Raw genomic sequence first — 17,432 nt, forward strand, 5'->3', positions numbered from 1 at the left:
TTTAAGGAAAAAGGTGGTCTCTGAGTTACAGTGGTCCCTTGGTTCTCAAACTTAATCCGTTCCAGAGGTCCGTTCCAAAAAAAAAGCGTTCCTTTAAGGCCCGCTTTCCCATAGAAAGTAATATGGATGAATCCCTTCCAGACTTTTAAAAACAACCCCTAAAACAGCAATTTAACATGGATTTTACTATCGAACGAGACCACTGATCCATAAAATGAAAGCAACAAACAGTGCACTGCAGTCACACAATCAATCCACTGGGTTCCACACAGTCACAAAAACAGAACAAAAGAAAAAAGAGCCGCAAAAACAAAAATGCAAAATAAATAGCTTTTATTTTGGAACACTCAAAACGGAAGCGTGGCACTCAAAACAGAGCACATTCGGCTTTCGAAAAAGTTCGCAAACCGGAACACTTACTTCCGGGTTTGCAGTGTTTGGGTTCCAAGTTGTTTGAGTACCAAGGCGTTAGAGAATCAAGGTCCCACTGTATTTAAGACTTTGAACACTAACGTGAGCACTTTGAGTTGGGAACGAACTGGCCACCAGTTTTGCAACAAGGGTCATAGGGAAATCCAAAGGCAAACCCAGCCAGTGCATTTTAGACTGCCTGAAGTTTCCAAACCGCCTCCGAGGGCAGACCCACGTAGAGCGCATTGCGGCAACCCAGCCCGGGCATTACCGGAGCGTGGTGCACAGCCCTGTCTCCCGCCTTGCCTGTGATGCGTCTTTGGCAGGGGGCGGGCAGCAGGGGGAATCAAGGGTGGGGCTTTGGGAGGCGCGTTCTGTAGGGCCCGGCCACCCTTGACCACTTGGGACCAGCACCCCTGGGTGCTGACCAGAGCTCGGCCCTCGGCCGCCTTTTGCGCATCTCATTTGTCTTGCGGCTCCTTGGCTGTCTTTGCAGGGGACGTGAGCATCGGGATAAAATGCGCCCCCGGCGTGGTGGGCCCGGTGGAGGCCGACATCGACTTTGACATCATCAAGAATGACAACGATACCTTCACCGTCAAGTACACCCCGCCCGGTCCTGGGCGCTACACCATCATGGTCCTCTTTGCCAACCAGGTAAAAGGAAGCGAAAGGGGCGAGGGGGCTTAATTCCAGGTGAAATCGCGGGTAGGCTTAGAGTAATGTCAGCAGCAAAGGGGATATTGCAGATAAAATGAGAAAAGGAAGCTCTGGATTGCTTATAATGATGCAGCAGCCGTTGTTATTCGGAGGAAACCATGGGAGGGAAGTCAATTGGGAACGTATTGTTATCATCAACACGCGATGAGTTGTAGTGTTGAAAATTATAAATAACATTTGTATTATAAAAAAGAGAATGGATTGGACTGGGGGCGAGGCTGGGAAGAAGGAAGGGAGAAAATGCAGTGCTTAACAGTGCTTAGTTTATCTTTCAGTTGCTATTCTGTTAATGTTAATATTGTTTTAAAGATTATAGATTAGATTAAATTGTTTTTATAGATTATACAGTATGAGTAAACACTGCTCTAAAGATCACATGCTGATATGTTTAGACTAAACTAATAATAATAATAATAATATAATGATAATAATAATAATAATAATAATAATAATAATAATAATAATAATAATAATAACGGTATTATTTATACCCTGCCCATCTGGCTGGGTTTCCCCAGCCACTCTGGGCAGCTTCCAACAGAATATTAAAATACAATAATATATTAAACATTAAAAGCTTCCCTAAATGTCCCTAAAGCTGATCTCGAATATATTTAACTAAGGCACTGACACAAGAATTACAATGCAAATAAGAACCTTAAAGTAATAAAGATGGTGAGCACTGGTGCAGCAATGTCACAAGGGTGTCTTACCACTCACCCATTTCCCTTAAAAAAAAATGGGGGGGCCCCCAAGAGAGTGGAGCCCTAAGCTATAGCTTTCTTATACATAAATCCGGCACTGATTACGGGGACACAGGCCACCCCATAGCCTTCAAGACCAGAGTCCGCTCCTCAGCACCTGGGCGATCAAAAGCGCCAAACACTCCTTTTTTCGGAAGATAGGTGTGTGTGGGGGGATGTCTGGGCGGAGAGAGGGGGCATCTCTGCCTATTCCTGCAGCCAGAGGCCAAAGGGCAGATAGAGCGCATGATCTTGCAGGCTAGAGATGTGATCTTTGCTCACCCCATTTCTCTCATTCGGTCCCCCTTTTCCAGGAGATTCCCACCAGCCCTTTCCATATCAAGGTAGACCCCTCCCACGATGCCAGCAAGGTGAAGGCCGAGGGGCCTGGACTCAGCCGGACAGGTGAGCAGCGGCCAATGAGAGGTGGGGGGCGGGGGGGGAGTCCCACTCCAAAAGATCGCCTCCGAGAGTGCAGCCCTGCCTAGAGATGTCATGGGGACAGGGGACCTTTTGCATGGAAACAGATGCCCTGCTATTGAGCTATTGCCTTTCTCCAAAAGATGCAAGATTCTAGTCCTCATGGGTGCACACAAAAGGTTGATGTAATGGGAACAGAGCAGGGGTCAGCAAACTTTTTCAGCAGGGGGCCGGTCCACTGTCCCTCAGACCTTGTGGGGGGCCAGACTATATTTTGGGGGGGGGGGAATGAACGACTTCTTATGCCCCACAAATAACCCAGATATGCATTTTAAATAAAAGCACACATTCTACTCCTGTAAAAACACGCTGATTCCTGGATTGTCCACAGGTCAGATTTAGAAGGTGTTTGGTTCGGATCCGGCCCCCGGGCCTTGGTTTGCCTACCCATGGAATAGAGGAAGGTGCTTTTAAAAAAAACCAAGACGGACCCTTAGTCTGTCAAATTCAGTGCTGCCTACACAGGCCGGCAGCTGCTCAGGCTGCAGACATAGAATCGTAGAGTTGAATCAGCAAAGCTAACTACTAAAACAAGAAAACTTAGCGATGACTGCTTTATGGAAAAATGGAAGCCGTTTTCATACTGTTTTAAGAAATATTATACAGTGGAACCTTGGTTGTTGAACACTTCGGGAGTCAAATGTTTCGGCTTTCGAACACTGACAACCTGGAAGCGAATGCTTCCGTTTTCGAACGCGGCTTCCGAGGCGCATTTCTCCATTTTATCAGTTGTCAAACGTTTCGGAAGTCAAACAGCCTTTCGGAATAGATTATGTTCGACAGCCGAGGTCCCATTCTAGTATGATGAATTCGCGAGCAGAATTTGAACTATGAGCAACAGAAATAAATAGAGATTATTGTATTATTATGGCTATATTTTAGATTAAAAACACACGGAATATGGGATGCAAAGTTGAAAAAAAGAAATTTTAATTACGTATTGGAATTTGAAGAAATTTAATAAAATATAAAAACAGAATTGTAGAGTTCGAAGGGCCATCTAGGGGCCATCTAGTCCAACCCCCTGCAATGCGGGAATCTCAACTAAAGCATGCATGACATAGGTACCCTTGTCTCTCTGCAACCAGATCCTGTAGCCGAGAAGGCACAAATACAGGATGGGTGACACCTGGCTTGAGAGCAGTACATGTGAAAAGGATCTAGGAGTCTTGGTAGACCATAAACTTGATATGAGTCAGCAGTGTGATGCAGCAGCTAAAAAATCCAATGCAATTCTGGGCTGCATCAATAGGAGTATAGCATCTAGATCTAGGGAAGTAATAGTACCACTGTATTCTGCTCTGGTCAGACCTCACCTGGAATACTGTGTCTAGTTCTGGGCACCACAGTTCAAGAAGGATACTGACAACTTGAACGTGTCCAGAAGAGGGCAACCAAAATGGTCAAAGGCCTGGAAACGATGCCTTATGAGGAACGACTTAGGGAGCTGGGTATGTTTAGCCTGGAGAAGAGAAGGTTAAGGGGTGATATGATAGCCATGTTCAAATATATGAAAGGATGTCATATGGAGGAGGGAGAAAGATTGTTTTCTGCTGCTCCAGAGAAGCGGACACGGAGCAATGGATTCAAACTTCAAGAAAGAAGATTCCACCTAAACATTAGGAAGAACTTCCTGACAGTAAGAGCTGTTCGGCAGTGGAATTTTTTGCCAAGGAGTGTGGTGGAGTCTCCTTCTTTGGAGGTCTTTAAGCAGAGGCTTGACAGGCATATGTCAAGAATGCTTTGGTGGTGTTTCCTGCTTGGCAGGGGGTTGGATTGGATGGCCCTTGTGGTCTCTTCCAACTCTACGATTTTATGATTCTAAGGTCCTATGGGGTGGTGTTTGGTGGGGAGGATTGGAGCTGCGGCCATAATCCTCAGTACAGGAATCTGCAGGCTGAGCAGAGAAGCCTGTAGAGCAGCATTTCTCAACCGCTGTTCCGCGGCACACTAGTGTGCCGCGAGACGCTGGCTGGTGTGCCGCGACGTGCGGCGACGAGAAGGGCGATTTGCATTGTCACGTGCCTGGCGGCCACCAATAATCAGCGCTGACCCGCCGGAAAGCAATATTTCTCCTCCTCTTTCCCAAAGCTCAGTGCAAACGAGCCTGGCGGCCGCCAATGCACACTGCTACCCCGCCGGAAAGCAATATTTGGCAAGTGTTTCTTACAGTCATAATTATAATATAGGGCGGCACAGAGTTAATTTTTTAAACTTTTTTAATGGTGGTGTGCCTCGTGATTCTTTTCACGGAACAAGTGTGCCGTGGCCCAAAAAAGGTTGAGAAACACTGCCGTAGAGGAGTGCCCTCCTTGGCTTCCTGCAAGGGGGGGGGGAAGCTCTGGCGCCAGAGGAACTGAGGGGCTCTGCCCCGCTGTGGCCTTCCCTTCTCAGGTGTGGAAGTCGGGAAGCCCACCCACTTCACGGTCTTCACCAAGGGGGCTGGCAAAGCCAAGCTGGACGTGAACTTCGCCGGCGCCACCAAGGGAGAGGTTGTGCGGGACTTTGAGATCATCGACAACCACGACTACTCTTACACCGTCAAGTACACGGCTGTGCAACAGGTGAGGTGGAGACCGCCTGCCCCCCGCCCTCTGCCCAGCGCACTCTGTCCAGCTGGTTATCCAGCAGAAGCTGCCCATGTTTCTTAAGGGACACCTGCACCTTTAGTTGAAAGCTTCCTGGCCCTGCTTCCTTTCCTTTCCCTGGGAAACGTAGGCATTTTGGGGGAGGCAGGGATGAAGGCAGAGGGGCGCAGTGGAGCTTGGGATCTGTAGTGGGTCATTGTCAGTCCCATCAAGGTCCTGTGATTGTACGAGCTTTCTTGCACCGTCAGCTACTAGCAGTCGGAGGCAGTGATCCTTCTGAAACCCAGTTGCTGGAAACCACAGGGAGGGAGAATTGCTCTTGCGCTCAGATCCTGCTTGCAGATTACCCAGAACAGGCATCGTCTGGTTGGCCCCTGTGAGAGCAGGAATACTGGTCAAGGCCTCATCCAGCTTGCTCTCCTCTCCGTTCTTGCCATACGGTCCTGCCACACAAAATACAAAATAGGGTGTTTCTTTACGATGGGCTGACTTAGCAAAAAAAACCCAAAGCAAACTGTGGCTCGGTGGGGCACCGTGAGCTAGAAAGGCAGTGAGAAGCCTTCCTTTTAGAAATTCTAGGTGCCAAAATCCCAAATCTAGGTGCCGAAATCCCGGATGTTACTGGCCCAAAGATGGACTATGCTGAAATGGCAAGAATGACCGGAAGAATCAGAAATCAAGAAGACCAAAATTTTAATAAGGAATGGGGAAAATTTATAATTTATCCTCTAAAACCATTGTAAATAGCTAAAACCATTAGTAGGATTGGAACAACACTTGCAGTTTAATGGTGAATTTTGGACATAATGGAAGAGGTAAAGGGTTTGGATGCAGGAGGAATTGATTAATAATAGGACCCACAAAGGGGAGGATGGAAGTCCAGGAGAATTCCTTGGAATCTTGTTTTTAATGATTTATGTTTGATATATCTCTGTAAAATTTTAAGTTGAAAAACCAAATAAACAATATTTTATTTCTTTTTTTAAAAAAAGAAAGGCAGTGAGAGATACGAGAGAAGAATGTCAGGAAAAAACTCACAGGATCAGGCCAGCATCCTGTTCTCAGGACCTGAGGGCAAAAGCAACTCTCCCCTCCTGTACCTTCCCCACGATGCTGGAGAGTATGGGTAGCCATGGTGTCTAGTAGCCATCGAGAGCCTCTCTTTTGAAGCCATCCAAGTTGGTGGCCCTCATTGCCTCATGTGGCAGAGAGTTCCACAGCTCGGCTGTGCCCTGAGTTGGCGATGCCGACCGCCATGCTTGGGAAGGCGAATCCAGGCCACGCCCCGTATCTTTTCGCGTGTCTGACGCTGATCTCTTCTCTCCTGCGACTTAGGGCAACATGGCGGTGACCGTGACGTACGGGGGGGACCCCATTCCCAAGAGCCCCTTCCCGGTGAACGTGGCTCCGCCCCTCGACCTCAGCAAGGTCAAAGTGCAAGGGCTCAACAACAGTAAGTGGGGTCAAGGGGGGCAGTGACCAGCAAGGGCCAGTTTCGGGTTGGGGAGGCTGCCTTGTATCAGGAGACTGGTCTGTGCCCTGCAGGAGTTTCATGTTGTGCCCAGAAGAATGACTGGCACCCCAGTGTGACTTTATTGCCAACTAGCTGGCCTGGCCACGCGTTGCTGTGGCTCATCCCTGTGACCGCCCCCACCCTGTTCCAACCAATGACCTATTCTGCCCCCTTCTCCCCCCCCGGCTCATCCCTGTGATTTGCCCCACCCTGTCCCGACCCATGACCTATCCCACCCCCTCGGTCCAGTCTGCAAAGCCGAGCCAAGATGCTGTGGAGAGGAAAGTTTCCTAGCTGCAGTACCAGTGTAGCCATCGCTAGAGGGCGCTGTTTTGCAACCTCTCCTGTGCTCCCAGCATCCCCGGCTGTCTGAGTTTTGTGTTTGGGAACAGTAGGTTTTACCCGCTTTACCTGCCATAGGTGTGACATCTATTTACGGAAACTGTATATGGTCACTTGCATATTCGCTTGGGATGTTGTGTCCGAATTTGAACGCAATCGGTCAAGTGGTTTCGGAGAAAAGTGGAGACACACCCACATGGCCAGTTTACATTTTTATATACAGTCATACCGGTACCTCGGTTTAAGTACGCTTTGGTTTGAGTACTTTCAGTTTAAGTACTCCGCGGACCTGTCTGGAACGGATTAATCCACTTTCCATTATTTTCAATGGGAAAGTTCGCTTCAGGTTAAGTACGCTTCAGGTTAAGTACAGACTTCCGGAACCAATTGTGTACTTAAACCAAGGTACCACTGTACAGGGGTGCCTCGACTTACGAATTTAATCCGTTCCAAAGGCACCTTCGTAGGTCGGAAAATTCGTAAGTCGAAAAGCGCCATTGGAAATGCGATTTCCCATAGGAATGCATTGGAATCGGAAAAATTCGTAAGTCGAAGCAACCCCATCTAAAAATTGGTAAGTCGGAAAAACCCTATCTTAAAACCGCCACGGTTTCCGTTCGGATGTCGAGAAATTCGTAAGCGTGCGGCCATTTGCCCCATTTGTAAGTCGAAAAATTCGGTTGTCGAGTCGTTCGTAAGTCGAGGTACCACTGTCTATAGATGCCGGAAAATCTGAAATGAACTTTAGGCGCCTCCCCTTTGACCTTGAAGTCTACCCCACCCCCTGCCTTTTCCTACACAGCTGACTTGGGATGAATGTCGAGTTCAGAGAAACAGGGGAGATAAAATTCTTCCATTCATCCAAAGCTCATTCGCCGATGGGTGCCAAATGGAAAATACGACCACTTCAATTTTATGTATTTGGGATTAAGCCTCATGGGGTTTACTTCTACTTTGACATGTGTTGGGTTGAGCTGCCTCCTGGCATAGGTGGCAACTCCCTGGGCCCCTGGGTGCCCGAGCACCCACAAAATTCCCCATGCAAGGGACCGGGCACCCACAAATTTCAGTGCCAGAGTCATGCATGCTGCGTGGCACCGACAGCCCCTGGCACCCACGCTCATGGGGCCAAGTTGGCACTCCTGGTAAACGTAGCAGCTCATGTCTAGCAAGTTTTCTCTCGTCTGGCTGCGGAGGTCTTGCGAAGGCACTGTGGCCCACTCTCTTGCGGCTAAAATCCTCTTGCCTTCCTAACGTCCCTCTCCCAACCAACTGCGCCCCCTTTTCCGCCCTCCCCGCAGAGGTGGACGTGGGTCGCGACCAGGAATTTGCCGTCAACACGAAGGGAGCCGGGGGCCAAGGGCAGGTGGATGTGAAGATCAGCTCGCCCTCCCGCCGCCCCATCCCTTGCAAGGTGGAGACGGGCACTGCCAACGACATCCACACTGTGAAATACATGCCACCTGAGGAGGGGCCCTACAAAGTGGACGTCACCTATGACGGGCATCCGGTGCCAGGCAGCCCTTTTGCTGTCGAGGCCGTCATGCCCCCAGACCCATCCAAGGTGAGCATGGAGGGTAAATATGGATCTAGAATCAGGGATCAGCAAACTTTTTCAGCAGGGGGGCGGTCCACTGTCCCTCAGACCTTGGGGGGGGCGGACTATATTTTTTTTGGGGGGGGTGAACAAATTCCTATGCCCCACAAATAACCCAGAGATGCATCTTAAATAAAAGCACACCTTCTACTTATGTAAAAACACCAGGCAGGCCCCACAAATAACCATAGCTGTCAAGTCTCCCGTATTCCCCGGGAAACCCCCGTTTTTCCAGCTGCCCCCAGCCAAAAAAACCGGATTTTTTTGTTTCCCCCCGGTTTATTCTGGCGCGGCAGCCATTTTGGAACTGGGCGGAGCATGCTCAGAAGCGACTTTTGATGCTGCTTTGCCCAGTTCCAAAATGGCTGCAGCGCGACTTCTGGTCTGCTGCTTCCGGTCCAGTCCCTTATTTCTCAGGCCGGAACTTGGCAGGTATGCAAATAACCCAGAGATACATTTTAAAGAAAAGGACACATTCTTTTCATGTAAAAACACGCGGATTGAGAAAGCAATTGGGCTGCATCCGGCCCCCGAGCCTTAGTTTGCCTACCCATGGTCTACTCTAGACTTTTGTCTTCTGGGTTTCTGGGGTTTCCCCCCTGTTGTTATTCTGTCTCTCACAGCTACAATAAACCTACCATTAAAATTATGGACTGGTCAGTTCTTCCTCAGAGGGCAAACGAGCAAATTTAGCAGGGGATCAAATACTTCCCCCCCCCTCGATGCAGATCTGGGTTTCTAACCTTGCCCCAACCCCGTTTGCTCCCTTCCAGGTGTGCGCTTACGGCCCTGGGCTGAAGGGTGGCTTTGTGGGGAAGCCGGCCCCCTTCACCATCGACACCAAGGGAGCTGGCATGGGGGGCCTGGGCTTGACGGTGGAGGGCCCTTGCGAGGCCAAGATCGAGTGCCAGGACAACGGCGACGGGTCCTGCTCCGTCTCCTACCTGCCCACCGAGCCCGGCGAGTACGCCATCAACATCCTCTTTGCGGACGCCCACATCCCCGGCTCGCCCTTCAAGGCGGACATCAAGCCCGTCTTCGACCCGTCCAAGGTGACGGCCAGCGGGCCCGGCCTGGAGCACGGCAAGGTGGGCGAGGTGGCCACCTTCATGGTGGACTGTTCCAAGGCGGGCGAGGCCGAGCTCACCATCGAGATCATCTCGGACTCGGGCGTCAAGGCCGAGGTGCTGATCCAGAACAACAGCGACGGGACCTACAGTATCACCTACATCCCTTCCTTCCCGGGAACCTATACCATCACCATCAAATACGGCGGGCACCCCGTCCCAAAATTCCCGGCCCGCGTCAACGTGGACCCTGCGGTGGACACCAGCAACGTCAAGGTCTTCGGGCCAGGAGTGGAGCCGCGAGGTATGCTTTGCGGAATCGGGGAATCGTAGAGTTGGAAGGGCCGTCCTATACCCCAGGGGTGGCTAACTCTCTCTCTCTTTTAAAAGTATTTTTATTGGATTTTATACAGAAAAGAAAGAAGATATAAAATATGAAAAGACAAAAATAAAAAGCAAAAAGCAAAAAAACAACAAAAAACATTTCTTTAACAATATCCATTATAAATCTTGATCTGATGACTTCCTCCTTCCCCCCCTTCCACGCTTCTATTCTTAACTAATACAGCACTCTCTACTTCTTAAATCATCTCCTTTTTCTAAAATACACATTGTAACTGTTAATCACGTATTCCTAATATCCAATATTACATTATATTCTAAAAATCTTATTGCTCATTTTGCAATTAAACTTGTTCCCTTCTTATTATATCTTGTTGCTTCTTCAGCCAGGGGTGGCTAACTCTCAAGAGGCTGTGATCTACTTTCAGAATTAACATCTGGCAGTGATCTATCCGCTTTTTTTAGGGGTTCAGCTCAAACTTGTTGAGCTGATTGGGGAGGAAGAAAGCCCCCCTTTTTAGGGGTTCAGCTCAAAGTTCTTCAGGTTTTTGGGGGATGATGGAAGCACCGTTTTTGGGGGGTTTAAGGTGCAGGCTTTTGGGGGGAGACGAGTTCTGTTTGGGGGGGGGGGAAGGCAAGGGAATTAGGGGTTAAGTCACTCACAAAAACGTTGCTATGGATGAAAACAGCCACACAGAGGGAACTCTGTCTTCCCTTCCTGAGTTCAAACAACAATGGAGGGTGGGACGGGGGGGTGGGGCAGGGGTCAGATTTACTGATGCAGAGGAAAGGGAGCCAGAGATCGACCGCGATCTACCAAAACATCGTGGGGATCTACCAGTAGATCGCGATCGACCTATTGGACATCCCTGCTATACCCTTTAAAAATGTGGCTCTTTTCTGGGCCACATTATTGGGTTGTTGTTTTTATTCTGATTATGAATCATAGAATCATAGAATCATAGAGTTGGAAGAGACCACAAGGGCCATCCAGTCCAACCCCCTGCCAAGCAGGAAACACCATCAAAGCATTCTTGACATATGGCTGTCAAGCCTCTGCTTAAATACCTCCAAAGAAGGAGACTCCACCACACTCCTTGGTAGCAAATTCCACTGCTGAACAGCTCTTACTGTCAGGAAGTTCTTCCTAATGTTTAGGTGGAATCTTCTTTCTTGAAGTTTGAATCCATTGCTCCGTGTCCGCTTCTCTGGAGCAGCAGAAAACAACCTTTCTCCCTCCTCTATATAACATCCTTTTATATATTTGAACATGGCTATCATATCACCCCTTAACCTTCTCTTCTCCAGGCTAAACATACCCAGCTCCCTAAACCGTTTCTCATAAGGCATTGTTTCCAGGCCTTTGACCATTATGTTGTGATCTTTTCTATGAACGGCCCTGAGATCTCTGGGTATAGGGCGGTATATAAACTCAATTAATAATAGTAATAATAATAATAATAATAATAATAATAATAATAATAATAATAATCCCTGCAGGATTCCAGTGCAGGAATCTTTTCCCCAGCGTGGGGCTCAAACCCACAGCCCTGAGATCGAGAGTCTCATGCTCTCCTGACTGAGCCATCGTAGAACCATAGAACTGTTGGGGTGAAAGCCGCCCCTCAAGGGCCATCCTTTTCAACCAGGCCTTTGGCTGGTTGACATCCGATGACCTTTTAAATGTGTTTTGGGAGGGGGGATTATTCGTTTGTTCCCGTTCTTCTCTTGCATTTTTTTGCCGTATCGTATTTTTTTATGCTGTGAACCGTCCCGAGATCTACGGACAAAGGGCGGCCTGCAGATTCAGTAAACAAAATAAAGGAAAATAACAGCATATCGCCCACGTCTCCCCAGGAGTTCTGCGTGAGGTCACCACCGACTTCACGGTGGACGCCCGCTCGCTGACCAAGACCGGGGGCAGCCACACCAAGGTGCGCGTCATCAACCCCTCGGGCGCCAAGACGGACACGTACGTCACCGACAATGCGGATGGCACCTACCGAGTCCAGTATACCCCCTACGAGGACGGTAAGAATCTCCTGGTCTCCCTCCACCTCTAATTCCCTTCCACCCCTGATGCCACGTGCCAGGCAGGCCTTGGCCAGCCAGGTGACCGCCAGATGTTTTGGACTGCGATGTGCATCTGTTTTAGGCAGTCTGGCCATTTTGGACAACAAATCCCATCGGGCTCGGTGCCATATGGCTGCCCTGGTTGGCACTGGAGGAAATTCTGGAAGCCAGGGGGCACGCCATACGAGCCAGGGGCGGTGGGTGGCAGTGGCGGCGGCAGTAGGAGTCTGCCAAGGGTGGGAGGGGCGCCACCCTCGTGAATGGACGGGGAGGCCTTTAAATAATAATAATAATAATAATAATAATAATAATAATAATAATAATAATTCATACCCCATACCCTGCCCATCTGGCTGGGTTTCCCCAGCCACTCTAGGCGGCTTCCAACATAATATTAAAATCTATTAAACATTAAAAGCTTCCCTAAACAGGGTTGCCTTCAGATGTCTTCTAAAAGTCTGGTAGTTGTTTATTTCCCTGACATCTGATGGGAGGGCGTTCTATAGGGCGGGTGCCACCACCGAGAAGGCCCTCTGCCTGGTTCTCTGTAACCTCACTTCATAGTTAGTTTTGCCAATCTTCTTTGGCGGAGGCTTCTTTCTTATGTAGGGGCTGTCTGGTCTTGGCCTGGCATCCACTCTCAGACACAGGAACAAAGTTTTTCGCTTAAACTTCCTCGCTTTGGTAAAGGTAAAGGACCCCTGACCATTAGGTCCAGTCACGAACGACTCTGGGGTTGCGGCAATAATCTCGCTTTACTTGCCGAGGGAGCCGGAGTTTGTCCGCAGACAGCTTCCAGGTCATGTGGCCAGCATGACAAAGCCGCTTCTGGCGAACAAGAGCAGCACACGGAAACGCCATCTACCTTCCCGCCGGAGCGGTACCTATTTATCTACTTGCACTTTGCTGTGCTTTCCAACTGCTAGGTTGGCAGGAGCTGGGACTGAGCAACAGGAGCTCACCCCGTCGCAGGGATTCGAACCCTAGGCTCAGTAGTTTAGACCACATTGTCACCCATATCCCATACTTCCTTGCTTACTCTGTGTGATTTATCGCTGGCTTGCTCCTGACTGCCTTGCTTGTGCCTGACTCTCGTCCTTCTCAGGTGTGCACCTGGTGGAAGTCACCTATGACGACGTCCCCGTCCCCAAGAGCCCCTTCCGAGTGGGGGTCACCGAGGGCTGCGACCCCAGCCGCGTCCGAGCCTATGGCCCCGGGCTCGAGGGGGGGCTGGTGAACAAAGCCAACCGCTTCACAGTAGAGACCAGGTAGGCACAGCTTTTCTCCTCTCTTCATCTTGGGGTGGGGGGCTAGGAGGGCAGGGGGGTGTTGGTCAAGGAAGAGGTTGAGACAAGGACTTTAAAAAAGAATGGGGGAAATTTATAATTTACCTAGGAGACCATTGTTAGCAAATTAAAACTTTAGGTGGACTCAAAGATACCCCCGTAAAGTAATGAAGACTCTGGATAATTTGGAAAAATGGAAATTGTGGAGAACATATTGATAGGTAGTTTAAATTCTGTTTTAAGGATGGGGGGGAGTCACGAGATTCAGAGAGTTCTCACAAAAAAAGATTATACAAACCGTTTGAATGTAAATTTGTAATGATAAAAACAACTAAAGATATTTCTGAATAAATAATAATAACAAATAAAGATACCAGTTTTTAAATAGAACATACTTATACAGTGGACGCTCGGGTTGCGAATGTGATCTGTGCAGGAGCCATGTTCGCAACCTGCAGCGATCGCAACCTGCGTCTGCGCATGCGTGGGTTGTGATTCGGTGCTTCTGCACATGTGCAAAGATGGATTTATCACTTCTGCGCATGCCCCAGCACCGAAAACCGGAAGTAAACCATTACTGTGTTCCTGGGGGTTCGCAGGGGTACACATACCCCTAAACATTTTGTGAATCTTTGTACTTTTGTCCATTTACGTACTGTATTTATCTTTCCCCGATTCAAAGTATAAAATGGTGATTTTCTTGAGTCAAATTGAGAGTACCCCAAACATTATTTTAAGAAAAAAAGCACTGCGTATTAAAATATCCGCATGCCGCCGTGCCATAAAAATACATAGATATCAACATCAGTTTTACGGCGATAAAACCATAAAGTAACTGCCTTTTGGTTCCAGAGGGTACAGCTACTATTGGTTCATTTAAGCTGCTGTATTTGGATCCTCTGTCTTATTGGTTTCCTCCAAAAGGCAGCACTGTGATTGCTTGATATTGTTCCCTCCAAAATGTATCCCTTCCTAGCTAGTCCCCTGTCCCTATAAATGTAGCTTTCCTCTCCTCAGTCTTCAGTCTTGTTCACTTTAATAAAGAGCTGTTACTAGAGAACTGTCTCCAGCATGTTTTGTCAAGAGAGCTGAAATCACAAACCCCACGTCACAACAACTGGCGACGAAGGTGGGATCCGGAATGCTGAGGAGCGGTTAAACACAACCCTGCCTCAGAGTCCGGATTGCAGCTGAGAACAAGACTCACTGGCCAGCTGAGAAGACGACCCTGCCCGCTAGGACAATGGAGAGTCCAAGGGTATTGGAGCCCTTCCAGCCATCAGAGCCCCACACCTGGGAAGACTACGTCGAACGCTTCGAGTTCTTTGCAGTGGCTCAAGGGATCACCGATGCCAGCAAAAGAAGGGCCACATTCCTGAGCTACTGTGGGCCCGAGACCTTCAAGCTGGCCAAGGCATTACTTGCTCCAGCGAAGCTGAGTGAGACATCTCTCAAAGATATTCTTGCCTGCCTAACAAGCCACTTGGCGCCTACTGAGACCAAGATGGCCCGGCGGATGGAGTTCCATAAGAGGCAGCAGCATGCTGGGGAGTCTGTATCCACATTTCTGGCTGAACTCCGGAAGCTCGCTCAGCACTGCGGCTTCCAAAATCTGGAAGAGACTCTCCTGGATCGGTTTATTGGTGGTCTGAGCAGCAAGAAAGCCAGAAGACGCATCGTGGCTAAAGAAGAGGTTACCCTTGCTTCAGCCTTGAAAGAGGCCACCGCCACGGAGAATTATGAAAGAGAGGAGCTTGATGCCAGTCGCAAGGCCACTAAGCCACAGATAGAAGTTGCGCATGCCATGGACGAGCTAGAGGCTACTCCGAGCCAGAGCCCAGTCCGTGGGGTCGAGTCGGTGCGTCAGGCCTGCACAGTGCACAGAGATCGCCGAGGCAGTTGCCCAGGTTGTGGCGGAAACCATGAAAGGAAGAGTTGTCGTTTCAGGGATGCTATCTGCCGGACGTGCGGAAAGACGGGTCACATCGCCAGGGTCTGTAGATCGGCGGCGTCGGGAGCGACAGGAGCACCTAGACTGGAGCATCGCAGACCGCCCACAGCAACTCGTTTTCTAAAGGACTGCCACTACGTAACGGAGATCAACGGGAGGGCCGTGCAGTTTCCAGCGCAAGGCAAGGCACACGTCAAGGTGAAGATTGAGGGTCAGCAGTGCGACATGGAGGTGGACTCCGGATCCGCATTCACCATCGTGTCGGACCAGACCGCGAAGACATTCTTCCCCAGGGGTAAGTTGCCCCCTCTGGAGCCCTTTCCGGCAACCTTGCAGTCGTACTCAGCAGGACGCATCCATGTTATGGGAATGTGTGCCATGAGAGTACAGTTCCGGGACAAACAGGCTGTACTCAAACTGGTGATTGCGAAGGGCAGTCGCCCCAGTCTCCTGGGCACTGACTGGTTCCCTGCCCTGGGACTGAGTATCTCAGGGCTTAATTCAATCCAAACCTGCCCTGAGATGAGTGAGGTATTATGCAAGGAATTTGCTGGTCTCTTTAATGGAAAACTGGGTTGTTATAAAGGGCCCCCAGTTGACTTCGAGTTGGACCCCGGGGTGGCTCCAATCCGACTCAAACCAAGGCGAGTGCCATTTGCACTGCAACCCAAGATCGAGGCAGAGCTGGATAAATTGGTCAAGCAGGGAGTTCTCTCACCCGTGGACTCTGCTAAGTGGGAGACTCCAATCGTCACACCCCTTAAAGCAAATGGGGAAGTCAGGATATGTGCAGATTACAAATGTACTATCAATAAGGCACTCAGGGGAAACTCATACCCCATTCCAGTCGTATCACATCTGTTGGCTAAACTGGCTGGGGGCAAGGTGTTCGCCAAAATTGACCTGGCACAAGCTTACCAACAGCTGCCAGTAACCCCACAATCAGCGGAAGCACAGACTATTGTCACACATAAAGGGGCGTTCAGAGTTAACAGATTACAGTTCGGAGTTTGTGTGGCCCCAGGGATTTTTCAAGGGCTCATGGAACGCCTGTTAAGAGGTCTGCCGGGGGTCTTGCCATTTTTTGATGATGTTTTGATTGCTGGAAAAGACCCACAGGAACTGGTTGCGCGTGTCCGTGCAGTGTTGCTCAAGTTCAAGGAGGTGGGGTTGCAACTGAAAAAAGAAAAATGCAGTTTTGGGGTGCCAACTGTGGATTTCTTGGGGTTTAAAATTGATGCATCAGGCATCCACCCCACAGATGCTAAGATTAAGGCCATCATCGAGGCACCACGACCACAGAACAAGACGGAGTTGCAGTCATTCCTGGGACTTATTAACTTTTATCATTCGTTCTTACCCCAGAAAGCTTCGGTAGCTGAACCATTACATAGACTATTGCAGAAAAAGAATGTGTGGCGATGGGGGCGGGAGCAGCAGAAGGCTTTTGACTCCTTGCGAGGAATGCTGAGTAGCAGGAGCGTCCTTGCTCATTATGATGAGTCAAAGCCGCTGGTCCTGGCATGTGATGCCTCTCAATACGGTCTGGGGGCTGTGCTGAGTCATAGGGAACCGGATGGGTCGGAAAAGCCCATCTCTTTCTATTCCCGTACGTTGTCGCCCACAGAGCGCAACTATGCTCAAATTGATAAAGAGGCACTGGCTATTGTGTCCGGAATCAAAAGGTTCTATGATTATTTGTACGGTCGCCATTTCTCCATTGAAACGGACCACAAACCACTGTTAGGGTTGTTCAACCCAAACAAACAAACGCCACAAATTCTCTCCCCCAGAATGTTGCGTTGGTCAATATTCCTGAATGGGTTCCAGTACACCTTGACCCATGTGCCGGGGAAACAGTTGTGCCATGCTGATGCGCTGAGTCGATTGCCCCTTCCTGGCGGGAGCAATGAGGATCCTGCTCCGGCGGAGCACATTATGATGCTAGAAACACTTCCGGGGGCTCCTGTAACAGCTACGGATATAGCTGAGAAAACTAGGAAAGATGCTGTTCTCTCCCGTGTGCTCACTTGGGTGGGGAGGGGGTGGCCAGGTGGTCCGCATGAAGAAAAATTCAGGCCTTATGCGACAAGGCAGCACGAATTGTCCATGCATAAGGGTTGTCTCCTATGGGGAGATAGGGTGATAATCCCAGCACCACTGAGAAACAGGGTTCTTGAGACGCTTCACATGGGACACCCGGGAATGGTCAGGATGAAGTCGCTAGCCCGATGTTATGTGTGGTGGCCTGGAATGGACCAGAACATAGAACAATGGGTACGAACATGCAAGGCATGCCAAGAGGTGCGGCCAGAAGTG

General features: G+C 49.5%; 1 protein-coding gene across 5 annotated transcripts in view; it reads left to right on the plus strand.

Annotated features, from left to right (window-relative positions):
• The window catches only part of FLNC (filamin C), a 126,676-nt gene that overhangs the window by 63,969 nt on the left and 45,275 nt on the right, over positions 1 to 17,432 (plus strand). For all 5 annotated transcript variants that reach the window (XM_060279264.1, XM_060279265.1, XM_035128538.2 and 2 more), the window contains 8 exons: positions 908 to 1,068; positions 2,189 to 2,279; positions 4,749 to 4,918; positions 6,278 to 6,395; positions 8,099 to 8,361; positions 9,168 to 9,765; positions 11,661 to 11,834; positions 12,982 to 13,144. In XM_060279264.1, coding sequence (XP_060135247.1) covers positions 908 to 1,068; positions 2,189 to 2,279; positions 4,749 to 4,918; positions 6,278 to 6,395; positions 8,099 to 8,361; positions 9,168 to 9,765; positions 11,661 to 11,834; positions 12,982 to 13,144 — 1,738 coding nt within the window. The remainder of the gene's footprint in view (positions 1 to 907; positions 1,069 to 2,188; positions 2,280 to 4,748; positions 4,919 to 6,277; positions 6,396 to 8,098; positions 8,362 to 9,167; positions 9,766 to 11,660; positions 11,835 to 12,981; positions 13,145 to 17,432) is intronic.

Source organism: Zootoca vivipara, chromosome 10 (assembly GCF_963506605.1).
Source record: "Zootoca vivipara chromosome 10, rZooViv1.1, whole genome shotgun sequence".
Classification (NCBI taxonomy): Eukaryota; Metazoa; Chordata; class Lepidosauria; order Squamata; family Lacertidae; genus Zootoca; species Zootoca vivipara.